The sequence below is a fragment of the Thamnophis elegans genome, chromosome 14 (assembly GCF_009769535.1).
Source record: "Thamnophis elegans isolate rThaEle1 chromosome 14, rThaEle1.pri, whole genome shotgun sequence".
Lineage (NCBI taxonomy): Eukaryota > Metazoa > Chordata > Lepidosauria > Squamata > Colubridae > Thamnophis > Thamnophis elegans.
The window spans coordinates 17,543,704-17,560,989 of record NC_045554.1 but is presented as its reverse complement, the minus strand read 5'-3'; the positions used below and the strand labels follow the sequence as shown (position 1 = coordinate 17,560,989).

The following is a 17,286-nucleotide window of genomic DNA, read 5'->3' as shown; positions in this document are numbered from 1 at the left end:
ATCCCTTCCAACTCTGTTATTCTGTCATCTTTGTTGCAAGTTCTTGCCCGCTGTGGCTGAAGTTACATTTATTTAAACTAGTCCTTGTGGCTGCTGGAAGATATAATTGAATAAAGAAACAAGAGCTTTAAGCCCATGTTCCCAAAATCCAGCAGAGAGGAGGCTGATTTAAAAGTCTTGGAATGGAACCTTTCACTGATTCAGTCAAGAACATCTGGGAAATAGTGTGTGTGGGGGGAAGGGAATAGCATCCCTGATCAAAGTCACATTGCATCTTTTATGAGAGTTGTGACCATCATCTTAACTTTTGTGGTACTTCCTCAATATCATCTGTCTATCATCTGTTCTTCAAACAGCACAAAGCCACTCAGTGTTGCCTTCAACGTGAGGTGACCAGCAAATAAATGTGATAGATAGATGGATGGATGGATGGATGGATGGATGGATGGATGGATGGATGGATGGATGGATGGATGATGGATGGATGGATGGATAGATGGATGGATGGCTCATAATCTAAGAGAACCCTCAATCTGTGTACTGGTTCTGTTTGGGAAAATTTAGTCCCATCCAGGATGGAAGGCAGGAAATCCCCAAAATTGGGTATTTTGCTAATACCCACAGCCACACACTTTTGCTAGGGTCAAGCTCAGTGGTAAACATTTTTTACTATCGGTTCTGCAGGCGTGACTTGGTGGGCGTGACAGGGGAAGGATACTGCAAAATCCCCATTCCCACCCCATTCTGGGGCCAGTCAGAGGTGGTATTTACCAGTTTCCGAACTACTCAAAATTTCCACTACCGGTTCTCCAGAACCTGTTGGATTTCACCCCTGGTCAAGCAGCTGCTGTTTCCCATTCAAACCTCCATAGCCCTCAGACACCGGGGCAGGACGTCTACTGGGAGATACCTCAGCCCATGCCATTGATGTCCTTATCCAGCAATGTATGTAGATGTTAAAAAAGGGACAGGAGAGTGAATCAAACCTTGTGGAAACCCCACAAAGCCGGAGCCGTGGGCAGGAACTCTCCTCCCCTATCAATACTCATTGACCATGGAGAAAGGAAGAAAAACAGTGCAATACAGAGACAATCCAGAAGGATACCATGGTATCAAAAGCTATGGTATGCATCCCCCCACTGAGGAGTGTTGTGGCCTGCCAGTGGCCACCAGAGCTGGCAGCAGAGTCGGACAGTGAGGAAGTTGGGGAGGAAGATGGGCCAGTCCTGGAGTCTGGGGAAGGCTCGGATGAGGGCTCTGGGTCGGAGGCAGAGAGGGGGCCAGGGCCATCTGACAGTTATCAGCTGCCTTCAGAGTCAGATGTCAGTGAGGCAGAACAGCTGGAGCCTGTTCCCAGTGTGCGCATATGCAGAGTGGCCAGACAAAGGGAACAGCTAAAGAATAGGGGTTGACTTGAGATTAAGGCCACAGGTGGAGCGTGAGTGGCCCCTCCCAGAGGAAAGAAAAGAGGAGCGAAAGGGGAGTGGAGTTTGCAGGAGACCATTAGTTCGCTTCATTGGTTCATGACTCTCCGGGACTCCTTGCCAAGTTTTGCAGATATTGGCCTGGCAGCTCTCCAAGCCAGATAAGGTCTGTGACTGTAAATTCTCCCTTGAAAGACTTCGCCAGATATGAATGAGCAGAATTCACAGTAAATTAATAAAGGGGTTTTTTGTCGGGACAAGGATTTCGCTGCATGCTCTTGGGAAGCCTTGGTCAGAACAAGGAGCTTTTTTGTCCCGCAGGTTCTGTGAGATCTAGATCTACTTTTCAAGGGCTCCTCCACGTAAGACCTCAAGGAATTTTCCAGGAATTTTCCTCCCCTGAGAAATAGGCTGTATCATCTGTTTATCTACTCAATGTTCATGGAGATTCTCCGTCATCCAGATTATGGTTCTCCCAAAGGTGCCACCAGACTTGCTGGCACTTAAACCTCTTAAATAGAAGCAATCCCTTTATTGAGAAAGGTGTAATTTTATTAGAAGTCAAGTGTACTGCAGTAATGCATAGCCAGAACTGGGAATCGCACACCAAAATCCCTAAGTCGACTTTTTCCTCCTTCAACTGCCTCCTATCACTGACTCCCCATGACCAATCAGGTTCAAGCAAGATGTTTTCAGAATGGACATGTCAAACGTAGGTTGGTATGCAAGCTGCCTTCCTCTCCCAACTGGGTGACCTTGAAGCAGCATCTTGGGGAGATACAGAAGTACTTTCAATTTCCCCAAGCATCCCCCAAAGTTTATGGCAGACTGCCACTGCACGGTAGCATTAGTTGACAGGTGCTTCTTCAAGAGGCAACTGGGCTTTCTTTGTTTTTTTTCCTTGAAGACGTTTCATTTCTCATCGAGAAGCTTCTTCAGTTCTGGATGAGAAATGAAATGTCTTCAAGGAAAAAAAAACAATGAAAATCCAGTTGCCTCTTGAAAAAGCATCTTTGGTTAATTCATCTACTATTTTCTTGGGGTAGTTGGGAATTTCTTCCATATTTCTCTTGGTAGTTTTTCTGATCTCTCTTAGCTGGAGGCCTTCAAGTGTAGAACAGATGGTAGTTTGGCCTTCTAAGTATACACTCCCTGGCTGTTTCCACTTACTGTTCTTCAGTCCTGTGGGACAGAAGGAAAGTGTGGGAAGCAAAGAAACTGCAAACCGTTGGAAACCAAAATTGTCCAGTAAAAGGCAGGATATTCCCACACAGCCCTGGAGCATCTCATCACTAAGGAAATGCAAGGATGTTGTGCTTCTTCAGTAGGAATTTCACCCAAATGTTCTCTTCCTTTAAAAGGCAAGTCAGAAGCAGAAGTTTTCATCAGGTTTATGAGAAGGGATGGTGACAGAGAAGGAAATGGGTTTCATTGCATTTTATTATGTTTTATTTTATTTACACAGAAAAAAAATCCCCCATTGTACATTGTGAGGATTGTGCATGGCATACGACATTCTCCATCCATCCCAATAACCTGGAATGTCTCTCCTGTATCCATTGTCTCAAGGTGCAAGGAATAGTTTAGCTTCTTGTCTAATTGCATTGTTTGGAAAGAGCTGCTGCCAATCATCAGGAGAATAAGGAAAAACTTTAATCATAAAATACCCCCCCTTCCCCAGGGACAACTCCATCTTTGTTCTTCATGTATAAAATGTACTCCCTCTCTCCAGGTCCTCCCCACCAATCCCAAAATCTAGAAAAGCATAACAGAGTTGGAAGGGACCTTGGAAGTCTTCTAGTCCAACCCTCTGCTCAGGCAGGAAACCCTACACCACTTCAGACAAATGGATATCCAACATCTTCTTTAAACTTGCGGTGTTGGAGCATTTACAATCTGGAGGCAAGTTGTTCCACTGGTTCTAACTGTCAGCAATTTTCTCCTTAGTTCTAAGTTGCTTCTTTCCTTGAGTAGTTTCAACCATTGCTTCTTGTCCTTCTGCTGCTTTGGAGAAGAGCTTGACCCTCTTTTCTTTGTGGCAGCTCCTGAGATATTGGAACACTGCTATCATGTCTCCCCTAGTCCTTCTTTTCATTAAACTAGACGTACCCAGTTCCTGCAATTGTTCTTCATATGTTTTAGCCTCCAGTCCCCTAGCGCTCTTGGTTGCTCTTCTCTGCACTCTTTCTAGTGTCTCCACATCTTTTCTATATTGTGGTGACCAAAACTGAATGCAGTATTCCAACTGTGGCCTTACCAAAGCATTATAAAGCGGTATTAACACTTTGCATGATCTTCATTCTGTCCCTCTGTTTATGCAGCCTAGAACTGTGTTGGCTTTTTTGGCAGCTGCTGTACATTGTTGGCTCCTATTTAAGTGGCTCCTTCTCAAGGTCCCTCTCACAGTTACTACTATTGAGCGAGGTGCCACATATACTGTATCTGTGCATTTTGTTTTTCTTGCTACAATCCACAAAAGAGGTTTTCCTGATGGGACCAGTCTATCAGGGCAACTGGTCTATCCAATCATGGGACGGAGCGTACTGCTTCCATTTTCATCTTTCAACCCCAATCCGGGAGCCTTTGCAGGCAGCCACTTTAGTGACAAACTATTTTTGTGTTGAATTAATGTTTGACCAACAAAGAAATAAATTTGACAAAGAAATAAATTCAACACAATCCACAAAGGAATTAGGAGTAGAGGTGAATTTACTGTAGCAAAAGCCACAAGGAAATGTGTTCATTATTTTCCAGCTGACTTTTCATAGATTGTTTGGGGCAAGAGGCTGACTCTGTAAACCGCTTTGAGTGGGCTGTAAAAACACTGTGAAGCAGTATATAAGTCTAAGTGCTATTGCTATGGCTCTTCCTTTCCTCCCTCCCTCCCTCCTCCCTCCCTCCCTCCCTTCCCTCTTTCCATTGTGGCGCAGTGGTTTTAAAGTGCAGTATTGCAGGCTAACTCTGCCAACTGCCAGGAGTTCAATCCTGGCCGGCTCAAGGTTGACTCAGCCTTCCATTCTTCCAAGAATCAGTAAAATGAGGACCCAAATTGTTGGAGGCAAGAGGCTGACTCTGTAAACTACTTAGAGTGGGCTGTAAAGCTCTGTGAAGTGCCATATAAGCCTAAATGCTATGGCTAACTGGTTGCTGTATTCCGATGTTCTTTGTAAAGCAGTCCTAGAACTTCACGTGATACCAGAGGAAACAAACTGGAGGGTGACCAGGAGACAGAAATCTGAATCTGGGCAGCCTGGGCACCCTTCAGCTGCACCGTTTGTATTTCGTAACACGTCCTTCGGTTTGAAAAAAATAATAATGAAAAAAAAAATTACTCGGAGTTCTCCTAAACGAGATCCATGGCAGTGATTTCTGATTAGCCCTCCTGGATGCTGCTAGAGATCTTGATCGTGAGTCTTTCAGTTGGAATCTGGTTTATCGGGGGATCCGTGACATAATCTCCCTTGTGGCCTTTCCAGGGTTTTTGGATTCCAGTTAAATTGAGAACCCGCAGGAAGTTCTCTTGTGCAGAGCAAACCTCAGCAAATCCCAGCTGCCTTTCAAGCTCCGGCTTGCCCACTGGGGGGAGACGGTGGCTTCTCTCTCTTCAGAACTCAACACCAAAAAGGAGCTCTTGAAATGCCCTAGGATGGATTGGCCAACACATGTTTCTTAATCCTGATTGCCGTTGTTATAAATCATATTAATATCTTCTCTTACAATTTTTTTGATCCCACATTCTTAACCTGAAGTGTCTACTACTGGCATGTAAAGTCATGCAGTAAGAATCAGGAATATCAGCCAAGCTGGAGCAAGCCAACTCAAGTCAAGGAGGAGAAAAAAGCACGGCCTTTCCATCTTCATAATCCTAAATTGCATTAACAGAGGGATACAATCAAGATCAAGGGAGGTACTAGTACCACTCTATAAAGCCTTGGTAAGGCCACATCTAGAGTACTGCATCCAATTTTGGTCACCACACTACAAAAAAGATGTTGAGACTCTAGAAAGTGTCCAGAGAAGAGCAACCAGGATGCTGAGGGGACTGGAGGCTCAAACATACGATGGACGGTTGCAGGAACTGGGCCTGGCTAATCTAATGAATAGAAGGACCAGGGGAGACAGGATAGCAGTCTTCCAATACTTGAGGGGCTGCCACAGAGAGGAGGGGGGGTCAAGCTATTCTCCAAAGCACCTGAAGACCAGACAAGGAATAATGGATGGAAATTGATCAAGGAGAGATTCAGGAAATAAGGAGGAGTTTTCTGACAGTAAGAACAATCAACCAATGGAACAGAAGTTGCCTTTGGAAGTTGTGGGGGTGTAGGAAGTTAAAACTCACCCCTCTCTCCTAGAAAAATGAAATATCCTGGGAAATATTGAAAAGGTAGAATATTATATTTCCCTGGATCAGAAATGGAGAAACATGTTTTTAGGCAAGAAGCATAGTTTAGACTTAATAGTCCCCAACTTCCTCAATGAGCCATTAAAAAGCCTGGGCCAGTCTATTCTACATAACAAAGATCCCCCTTCAGCTCCAGGGTGATGGGATTAAGGCATGATAGTATTAGCCCTTTGCCCATCTCACCACAGGGCACCTGGGAAGAAGCAATGCCCAACCAAACGTGGACTCACAGCCTACAGAGTTGCCCCTGCATGGCCCCATGGGAGTCTGACAACCAATCAGAATACAAGCTCAAGATCAAAGGCCAGAGAGGGCATAAAACCAGGAACTTTTAGCATCTCTATCTTTTTTCTTCTTCTTCACCCAACATCTGGAAGCACGTGATCCCCTTCAGGAGCTCAAGCCATGTGACCCTGTCCACCATTAAACCATCTTTCCAAGCAGCCTCCATGTTTCCAGTGTCTTTTTCCCCACTTGGAACTGAACCCAGAAGGACATTTCTTCATCACTGGAGGCTTTCAAGAAGAGATTGGAATGCCATTTGTCAGAAATGGTGTAGAGTCTTCATTGAGCAGTGGGGTTTTTTGCGTGCACCAAATCAACAGTAATGCCAGCAGCAACCCATCCCTGCCTTTAACCTAAATAAAAGAGGTTTTATGGGGATGAGGAGTCGGCTCCATGATCTTGGGAAGCCTAGCTCAGAACAGCTCTGACTGGATGGTGGGGAATGGGAGGATGTAGATTTCTTGCAGACAGCTAATCATTTGCATCCTTTTAGAGGGTCGTTGAAGCACTTGGATGTTTGTGACCTGCATGATGGAGAATCTCTACAGACTTTTAGCTATGCAATTTGGGATGAACACTTCAAATGAAGTGAGACCATGAACGGATTTTCAGAAACAAATTGCAGACTGCAGGAACCAGGAGCACCAACTCAGGTGACCCCGAGGACACAGGTTAAACCTCCAAGGGCTTCAGTGGCTCTCAAACATACCGATTATACTGATATAGCAACCATCAATGGAACTTATTTATTTTTTACTCAGAATGGAGTACAGATTTGTCTAATTTGTATTAATGTAACATACCAACCCAAAGTGAGCTATTCTTTATAATTCATACTTCTCCAGATTTTGTAAAACTCGTAGTAAACAAAAACACACATATGTTTGGAAATAATGAATGACAGGGTGACCCTTTGAGAGCTGTATGCAACGAAATTTCTTTTTAATATATGCCGATTCAAAGTGACAATAAACTTATAGTAAGTTTTCAGTCTCTAATGAGTGCTTGAGCTTTATAGAGGAATACTTTGCAAAGGGTTTTGTTCCTGGTTTGCTCATTATTCTCCAATTAAATGTAAAACTATTCCTGATAATCAAGATCTCCTGGCTGGGTTCTATGTTGCACTATGGGAAGTCAGGTGCATGGATTTGCAAACTATGATTCATACTTGAAGCACAATATATGAATGCAGCCAATTATGATTTGTTTAACAAACTGTATTTAAAACACATTATGGATTAACATAATGTGGGATGCAGTGGCTCAGTGGCTAAGATGCTGAGCTTGTTGATCAAAAAGGTCGGCAGTTCGGCAGTTTGAATCCTTAGCTCCACGTAAAGGAGTGAGCTCCCGTTACTTGTCCCAGCTTCTGCCAGCCTAGCAGTTCGAAAGCACGTAAGAAATGCAAGTAGAAAAATAGGAACCACCTTTGGTGGGAAGGTAACATCATTCCTTGTTCCTTTGATGCTTAGTCATGCTGGCCACATGACCACGGAGATGTCTTTGGACAGCGTTGGCTCTTCGGCTTTGAAACAGAGATGAGCACCGCCCCCTAGAGTCGGGAACAACTAGCACCTATGTGCAAGGGGAACCTTTACCTTTACCTATGGATTAACATATTGTGTGAACCAGAAAATCTTTTAAACTTCATTTCTGGCTGATGAAGCAAAAGAAAGAAAGAATCCATATTGATGTTCGTGAACATAACAACTCAGCTACATAAAAATCTGTAGTTCTTTAATTAAAACTGACAATCGCAAGCATTAATTGTTTGGCATGTGGCTAGCACCAAATTAATTGCTGTTTATTTATAATATGTTTCCCTTTTTTAATTTAAAAATTCAGCAGAAAAGAAGTGGATTTTCCCTGCAAATCCCTTCTCATGATAGAAATTGTGGCAAACAGTAATTAAGGCTTGAAAAATTATGGGGGAGGGGAAATTCAGTTGCAAAAATTATTAATTGAATGTGTGCTATCAACCATCATCTCCTCCCCTCTCACTCACTTAACCTACCACTTCCGTTCCCAAATGTTGTTTGATCTTTCTTTAATTCCAGTTCTATATATATGCAGGTCTTGGTGTATTTGGGTCTTTTCCTGTGTAAGATTGAGAGTATTTTGGCAATGTTTCTATGAGGTCCCACTCACCATCTTCAGGCTGGTGCCTTCGGCTTCGTGCTTGTGCAAGCAAAGCATGATCGGAGCTGCCGTCACTCTATAAATACTGGTGGGGGTGTGTGGAGTGCTGGCTTTGTTGCTGTAAGCGGGTTGGTTGGCTGTGTTGTTACATCTTGATTAGTTGATGGGAGTTGATGTATGCAGATTAGTCGGCTGTTTCGTAACATCCTGTGTGGCTGAGGTACTGGCTGTGTGCCCATTAGTCTTTTGTGTTGTAACAACCTGGGTATTGGGCTGTGTGATGACCTCCTGAGCTCTAATGTAGTGATATCCTGAGTTATGGGTACAAGACCTGCATACCTGTACCTGTGAAAATCTACAAAAACTATATATATGTGTATTATTTATCAGCACAAATATAACATATATATATGTATGTATGTATGTATGTATGTATGTATGTGTATATATATATGTGTGTGTGTGTGTGTGTGTATGTATGTATGTGTGTGTGTATATATATATTCTCTCCCTCCCTCTCTCTCTCTCTCTCTCTCTCTCTAGGAATTCAAGCCACCCCTACCCCACCCACAGTCAAGGAAGTCTCAAACGATGGTGTTTCATGCAAATGTACAAAAAGCTCTAATAATGGAAATCGACTGCAGGTAGTCCACAATTGAGCCCAAAATTTCCACTGTTGAGACATTTGTTAAGCAAATTTCTGCCTCATTTTACAACCTTTGTTGCCACCCTTGTTAAGTGAATCGCTGCAGTGGATAAGTTAGTAATCTGGCTTCCCCCCTTGACTTTGCTTTTCAGAAGGTCACAAAAGGGGAATGACATGATGTCGGGACACTGCAACCGTCATAAGTATGAACCATTTGCCAAGCAACTGAATTTTCATCACGTGACTGTGGGGATGCTACAATGGTCATGAGTGTGAAAAATGGTCATAAGTCAGTTGTAATTTTGAACGGTCACTAAATGAGCTGCCGTAAGATGAAGACTACCTGTATTGCAGGATGTAGGAATCCAGCTATACTTATACCAGAGGTACATTCTACCTGTTTCTCCCAACCTTAAGTGGCCACAGGGGTTACAGATTACAGATCTAAAAAGTTGGAAGGGACCTTGTAGTCCAACCCCCCCACCCCACCCCACCCAAGCAGCAGACCCTACACCATTTCTGACAGATGACAGAATCTCTTCTTGAACATCTCAACTTCCGAAGGGAACTTTTGTTCCATGGGTCGATTGTTCTCACTGCCAGAAAATGTCTCCTTATTTCCAGGTTGAATCTCTCCTTGTTCACTTTCCATCCATTGTTCCTTGTCTGGCCTTCAGGTGCTTTGGAAAATAGCTTGACTCTCTGTGGCAGTCCCTCAAATATTGGAAAATGCTATCCTGTTTCCCCTGGTCCTTCTCTTCACTAGACTAGCCATGCCCAGTTCCTGCAATTGTTCATCGTATGTTTTAGCCTCCAGTCCCCTCATCATCCTGGTTGCTCTTCTCTGCCCTCTTTCTAGAGTCTCAACATCTTTTTTTATAGTCTGGTGACCAAAACTGGATGCAGGATTCTAGGTGTGGTCTTACTAGGGCTTTATAGAGTGGTGTTAGTACCTCATTTGCTATTGACTGTACCCCTCTGTTAATGCAAGTTAGGGTTGCATTGACTTTTTTGGCTGCCGCTGCACACTCCTGATTCATATTTAGCTGGTTGTCCACTAAGACTCCAAGATCCCTTTCACAGTCACTGCTATTAAGCCAGTCTATTTGTGTACTTTTGGTTTTTCTTGCTTAAGTGCAAGACTACTTTTCTCTACCTTGAATTTAATTGCTGTTCCTTTTCTGGCCCCATATCTGTCAAACCCTGCCTGGCTGAGCTCTCTGGTTTTACCCCTCCTCTCTTCCTCCTCCTACCCCCACAGGTCGTGTCCCAAGTTTGAGGGGCTCACCTTTTAAATGTGGGGCTCACAACGGAGCAAATGTTCCAGCTGCAGTTTGACTAGTGAGAGAGCAGCAATGGGACAATTATTTGCCTGAATTTGGCTTTATATTACTCAAGAATAGCAGTTTTTTAACAATTGCATCATAATACTCTCATTTCCAAAGTCTATAGGCCAAACCAGAGATGGCATTCAGCAGGTTCTGAGCAGTTCTGGAGAACCAGTAACGGAAATTTTGAGTAGTTCGGAGAAATGGTAAATACCACCTCTGGCTGGCCCGGCCCAATCTAATCGCTGTCTCCCAGTTGATAGGGAGGAAATGGGGATTTTGCAGTATCCTTCCCCTGCCATGCCCACCAAGCCACGCCCACCAAACCACACCATGCTTACCAAGCCATGCCCACAGAACCGGTAGTAAAAAAAAATGAATCCCTCCATTGGGCCAAACTGCAATGACATCATAATCTTTTCACATCCTAATATCTGATACAAGTGTATAAATTGAGCATTAATTCTTAAAATAGGCTTTGAGTGTCTGTGAATATTAATTTGTGTTCACTGTCTGCAATGGAATATATTTTTTCATCCAATAAGGATCTTCAGAATTCTATTTTAAACGTGTATAACTACACACAGAGAGAGACACAGACACAGACACACACACACCTCCTTTGTCTGTTTCTCACCTTCATTAACTTTGAAACAGGCACAAGAAGGTATTTTCCAGACAAGGGGGAGGCGGAGTGAAATTAGTTTTTAAAAACAAATTAATTAAGAAGCAGAAAAGGGAGCAGTCGCTTCCCAGGGAAGGCTCCGCTTAGTGAGGAAGCCACACCACACAGAATAGGGACATATCTATCAAAAGTAGCTCAGCAGGCCATAAGATTCTAGGAGAGATTCCTTACTAAATCGCCCTCTGCCCCCCACTTGGGCCATCGTGCTAAAACGTAAATAGGGTCGAAGGTTTGCAAGTTGTGTGAACAAGGGAGTCGATTTTCCTGGTTTTCTTTAGGAAAACGTCGTTATGGATGATAGTCATTTAAGGGCAGGTCAATTTTTCAACTCCGATCAGTTTTTTCCCCCTCTCGGGAGAGGCTGCCTGGAAGCGCTCAGAAGCGGCGGCCGTCGAGGATCCAGCTGGGTGGTGGGAAAGGGCTCAGCGCATGTCCGCCGCCTTGCAGAGGATCGTTGCCCACCCCCACCCCCAGGGCAAGCCCTCACCCCCGCAACTCATGAGGTTGGAAGGGGCGAAGCGCACGTCCACCGTTTTGCAGAGAATCGCCCCCTCCCCAGGGGAAGCCCCCATCCTCGCATCCCGGGAGCGCGCGGCTTGGGCTGGAGACCCTCGAAAGCGCAAGCGGTTGCGCCCGGCGGGAGAGAGAGAAAGCAGCGAAGCCGGACAGCCCCGCTGCGCGTCTCCCCGGGTGGCAGCTCCTCTGAGCGCTGCTCCCCAAGGCCCCTGGCCCGGGGTAGCGCCGGCGGGGCTCTCCGCCTTCCCAGGGAAGGCTCCGTCCGTGGGAAAGCGGGGCGCCTGCCAGATGGCGAGCCTGGCCGGGAACCCGGCGGGGCAGGAAGGTGCGTCTCTCCAGCCCCGCCTCGCCGCGCCCCGCCCCGCCTGGTCTGAATGCTGGGCTGGCGAGCGGAGGAGAAGAAGAAGAAGAAGCCGGTCGGGGCTCCCGCCTCCGCGCCGGGAGGGCAAGTGGGGGCGGCGCCGAAGGGAGCCCGGGGAGCAGCAGAGGCGCTGAAAGGCGCCCGGGGCAGCGAGGATCGAACCTGAGGGAAGAGACGCCTGGCCGGCTGGGCTGCTTAAGGAGCGGCCAGGGGACGGCCCGGCCCGCGCCCGCCGGGGGAGCGATGCCCTCGCCGGGCCAGCCCGCCGCCGGGTCTCCGCTTTGTCCGGGGGCGCCCACTGCCCATGGGATGTAGCCGCGGCGGGCCGCTGGGGGGTCTCCCGCGCGCCCCGCTCGCCCTGGCCATGCTGCTGCTCTGCACTTACTTCTTCTACTGCCTGACCGGCCCCTGCCAGCCCCTGCGACGGCCCGGCCCGCCCAGCTGGCCCCCCCAGGCCCGTCCGCCCCCCCGGGCGCCCCTCTTCCCCCAGCGCCCTCCCGAGCCCCCCGGGGAGGAAGAGGAAGATGAGGAGGAAGACGAGGAGGGGGCGCCCCCCGATGCTCCTGCTGGGGCTCTGCCCGTGGCCAGCGGCTCCGGCCAGAAGAAGTTCCCGCAGGCCATCATCGTCGGCGTGAAGAAGGGCGGGACTCGCGCGCTGCTCGAGTTCCTGCGCGTTCACCCGGACGTGCGAGCCGTCGGGGCCGAGCCGCATTTCTTCGACCGCTGCTACGAGAAGGGGTTACTCTGGTACAGGTAAGAGGGCTCCGTCCCGGCCAAGGAGGATGCGCTCCACTCGGCGCAGCTGCCCCTCGCCCCGTTGCCCCTTTTGGATCCAGCGCTGTGCTCGCTGGGAGCTCCTGCGCCCCTCTGCCCCGGCCACGGCGCTTCTGCGGGTTGGGAAATATCCCCAAAGGTATATTGGGGGGGGGGTATGTGTGTGTGCGTGGTGGTTGTTCTTGTTTTGCTTGAAGACGTTTCGCTTCCAGGTCAAAAGCCCAATTATCCATCAGGCCACCCTGCAGAGAGCTTAAGAGCCCCCAAGGCAGTCCATTCCGGCTGTGCCCTCTCCCTCTCCCGAATGCGTCCTGTCCCTCCTGGAATTCGCATCTTTTACCTCTCGGGTTTTTATTTATTGATTTTGTTTGTTTGTTTGTTTGTTTTGTCAAGCATATATAACAGATAACAGATAAAAGTATAAACATGATTTTGACTACATGAAAAGGATACGAATAAAAAGGGACATTAGGACAGGGACGGTAGGCACGTTGGTGCGCTTACTTCGTGCCGCTTAATTACTTACTTCTCCTTCCTTCCTTCCTTCCTTCCTTCCTTCCTTCCTTCCTTCCTTCCTTCCTTCCTTCCTTCCTTCCTTCCTTCCTTCCTTCCTTCCTTCCTTCCTTCCTTCTTTGCTTACTTGCTTCGTGCCACTACCTTACGCTAAATAAATAAACCTAACTTCTTGCCGCTGCCTGCTGCTGAAAATAAACGCTGCCCGAATCATTTGGGCTGGAACACCCCCCCCCACACACACACACACCATCCCTTTCTCCAATGGAGTTGTCCCCCTGCTTTCCCCGGTTGCTTCTCTGATTCCTCCTGTTGCTGTTTTTTTTTTCCTTCAGTAAAGTTTTGCTTAGAAGAGGCGCAAATCACTCAGGTGAGGAACTCTTGGGTTCTCTCTTGAAATTCAGCAGCCACTGCTACAAACTGGGAGGTTTTATAATGATTTGGTGTATTTCTCCTAGCCAGACCCTTCCCTTCCTATCCTGTTAGGACAGGGGTTGGCAACCTTAAACATTCAAAGTTTCATTTGGACCCACAGAAAAGAAAACACCAGGAGCCAAAAAACCCTTCTGACATCTACAATGAAGATAGCACTGCTCAAGCAATCTCATTGTGCATATGTTGTGCACTGACAAATAAATAATCAAATTAAATTAAAATTTATGAAATCAATGAACAGCTACAGAGAAAGGAAATTTTTATTTCTGCATGCAACAAAAACATTTTGAATTTGGGGAGGGGGGAGAGATGGGTCGAAAACCACAATAAATTGTGTGCCAGCGGGTATTGGCAGGCATGAGCCACAGCAGAGGGATGAAAGAGCCAGCCACATGAGGCTCCAGAGCTGCAGGTTGCAGACCCCTGTGTTAGGAGATCCTAAGAGGGGTCAACCATTCTGGTTTTTACATGGCAAAGGCTGACAGCAGCCAGGAGTTGAAAAGTTTTTTTTTTCCTGCTGGTGTAGACAAGACTTTGTTGCTAGAAACTGTGGTGACTCTGAACGAGGAGCCCACCTCTGCTCCCACAATGGATGAAAAGCCTGGGCTGCTGCTTTTTCCTGCCTTCCTTCTCTGTACTTTTTATAATAGTTTCTATTATGGGATCAGGTACGAAAGAAATGCTGACTTTCCAAGGCTGAAAGCTTGTCTGCTTTTGAAGTCTGTGTCTGCTTTTGTGACTTCAAAGTGGGTCTAGATTTCACAAAGCCACAAAGTTAACAAAAGCTGACTGCCTATGAAAACCCCTTTTAAAGTTAATAAAAAAACCCAAATGATGAATTGAGGGTTCAGGTATTGTCCCTGGGTGTCTTGCTCTGCGGATCTGAGCCGCTTGTTCTTCTTCAGGAAGTTTCTGTTCTTATAGCCCCTTCCTCTCAGAGATCCAACCCCACCATCTTGATAGTAAAGTCAGGACGGTGATCCCATTTTCAGCCTTCTGGTCGTCCTTATTTCCCCATCTTTTTCTTCTCCTTCTTCTCTATTCCTTCTCTTCCCTTGCATGAATTATAATTTCCTGAATACCATCCCAAGAAAACATAAACTGAGATTTGAAAGAGACACCTATAACAGCAGAAAAAGAAAGGGAGAAAGGAGGAGAAAATGAGAGGAAGAGGAGGGAAGGAAGAAAGAGGTAAGGAGAGGAGGGTGGAAGAGAGAGAAAGAGAAGAGTAGGAAGAAGAAGAGTAGGAGTAGGGGAGAGGTAAGGGAAGGAGGAAGGAAGAAAGTAGAGAAGGCAGGGAGGGAGCAAAGAGAGTAAAGAAAGGGAAAATAAGGTGGTGTTACAACAGGCAGAAGGGATGGTAAATAAAGCAACCTAAACTGTATATTATAATGTATTAAATGGAATAACAAATGTATAAGAATGACAAATGTAAAGAAGAATAACAATTATGTGAATGTATACTTAAAATGGTATGTAAGAAAATAAAAAAATAAAAAAATTTGGCAAAAAATAAAAAAAATCCTGCAAATTTGGCTTTACTTCCACCTTGTTGAAAGTAAAGTCGGGACAATTGATGCTGCGATCCTATGTTCAGCCTTCTAGTTGTCCTTATTTCCCCATCCCCATCCTCCTCCTCCTCCTCCTCCTACATTCCTTCTCTTCTCTTGTGTGAATGATAATTTCCTGCAAATTTGGGTTCTCCTGAATGCAAGCAGTGAGATTTGAAATCAGGGTCTAAATCTCTTGGGGCTTTGTCTCCATTTTGAGCAGCCCTTAAAAAAAAAGGATCATTTCACAGTCAGATCCTTGCAAATGTCTTGACAATAAACGTTGTATGGTGGTATTTTGTTAACCAAATCAGAATGTTGTCTGGTAGCATTTATTAGCTAAATCAAAAGTGCTGCTTTTATGCAGGGTGGGGCAGGAATAAGTACTATATGGAAGAGAAAGTTTGCCTTCAATCTTTGGCTTCTGCTTCTTGGTTGCCTTCTGCAGTTTCTTCCCCAATTAACTATTTTACAACTCATTGGATTAACGGTTGGCAAACTGGCTAGTAGTTCTTGATGTCAAGGGTGTAGATACCTTGCTGTACATAATAAATAAATGGCCCTCTGGAATGAGTGTTTGCCATGCATAAATGGCCTCAAGTCTATTGCAAATTCGATTTAAACAGAATAATAAAAATCTTCTCGTTGTTTTTTGTTTTCTTTTGTATTGGTCTCGAGAGCCTCTCTTGGGGATTCGGGGTTTTGTTTTGTTGCTCCTGGGATCGTGCCGGGCCTCCAAGCTCCTTGCGATGAATGCTTCCAAAAAAATCAATAAAAACATTTAGAGTTTAAGGACTGGGATCCTTCATTTCAATCCATTTGATATGCATTATCTCTGGCATAACAGCAGGATAAAGAAGCTTCTGTGTCCCATCATTCCCTCCCAAGAAATTGTGCTACTTCTTAAGTTTGAGCAAAATATATAAGCAAAAAGAAGGAGGGGGGACAATTGGAAGAATTGTAGAAAACTGCTCCCTTTGCAAACTGACCTTTGTGCCTTCTTAATTGACTGGACAAAGAGTTTCTTGGTGAGAAGCAGTGGAAAGACTGAGGTTTCTTCTCATAATGGCACGAGAGTCTTTTGGGGATGTTACAATCCTCCTCTAATTTCAGAATGGAAGGGAGGCACGGCACTGTTTCACTGTTCAAATCCTGTGGCCAGAGCGATCATCAGGCCCTCGAAAGCAGCTGATCTTATCAGATCCCATCAGACGCCATGCGGGGATCCGAGCAAAACAGTTGGAGTTGTTTGCAACTTCTGTTTTCCCCTTTTTTTTAAAAAAAAAAATCTTTTTAAGTTCAGTGTAAAATGTTTGCAAATTGGCCTTGGCGTTAAAAAAAAATCACATTTTGCAAAAGTTTAATTTCCTGTTATGAGAGCACAATGCTGTGGAGGCTCATTTCTGGAGGGGAGACAACAGCCAGGCCCCCACCACGAGGCTAAAATTTGAAAAGTTTATGGCTCAATAGGTTATAGAAACACATCAGCACCTAAGTGTGTGCAATGATCTAGGTTGTTTCATAAATGAATATCCCAGTGTGTTTGTTTGGTATTATAAGGCAGGTAGGCACAATAATTGTACTTTTTAAAATTATTATTCTAGGATTTTAAAATGCTGTGGAATGCATCCCCCATGAAATAAAGATTGCAGTGCAGCAAGAACAATTATGTATAGATAGGCTGGCTTCCCTTCCTGTATAGATCGAATGCCCAAAATCTGGAGAATTATAGAAATTATTTGCAACATTGAAACTTTCTTCCTCATTAAAATATTTGACTACTTAGACTTGCAAATCACTTTTCAGCTCCATTTCTTTGTACTATAAGTATAACTTCTATTCTTCTTCAGGTGTAGATTAGTGGGAAAGTCGATTGAAAATGATTTGCACCTGCATAAAAATATCTTTTTTTAAAAAAAAAATCTCCCGAGAGAATCTTTGAATAGCTGTTTTCGTAGTACTGCTAGTACTGAATATTATGGCACTTTCTGTGAGTACAGAAAATGTAGGATTAAAATTGATCAGAATCTCTATATGACTGTAGTGCAGTGAAAATTCATTCTGGGGTGAGATATTCTTTTAATATAAAAGCACTCTGGGTGGCCTGAGTTTGAAGGAGCCGAACCACAATATATGTGCCTAATAATAAACATTGTATCTTGGCCAATCATTACAGGTAGTCCTCAACTTACAACAGTTGTTGAAACAATATCATTCAAAGTTACAAT

General features: G+C 45.2%; 1 protein-coding gene across 1 annotated transcript in view; it reads left to right on the top strand.

The window, feature by feature from the left end:
• Positions 1 to 12,150: 12,150 nt before the first annotated feature.
• Positions 12,151 to 17,286, top strand: part of HS3ST6 (heparan sulfate-glucosamine 3-sulfotransferase 6) — a 76,143-nt gene continuing 71,007 nt past the window's right edge. The window contains exon 1 of the mRNA XM_032231036.1: positions 12,151 to 12,539. Within this exon, the coding sequence (XP_032086927.1) occupies positions 12,151 to 12,539 (389 nt within the window). The remainder of the gene's footprint in view (positions 12,540 to 17,286) is intronic.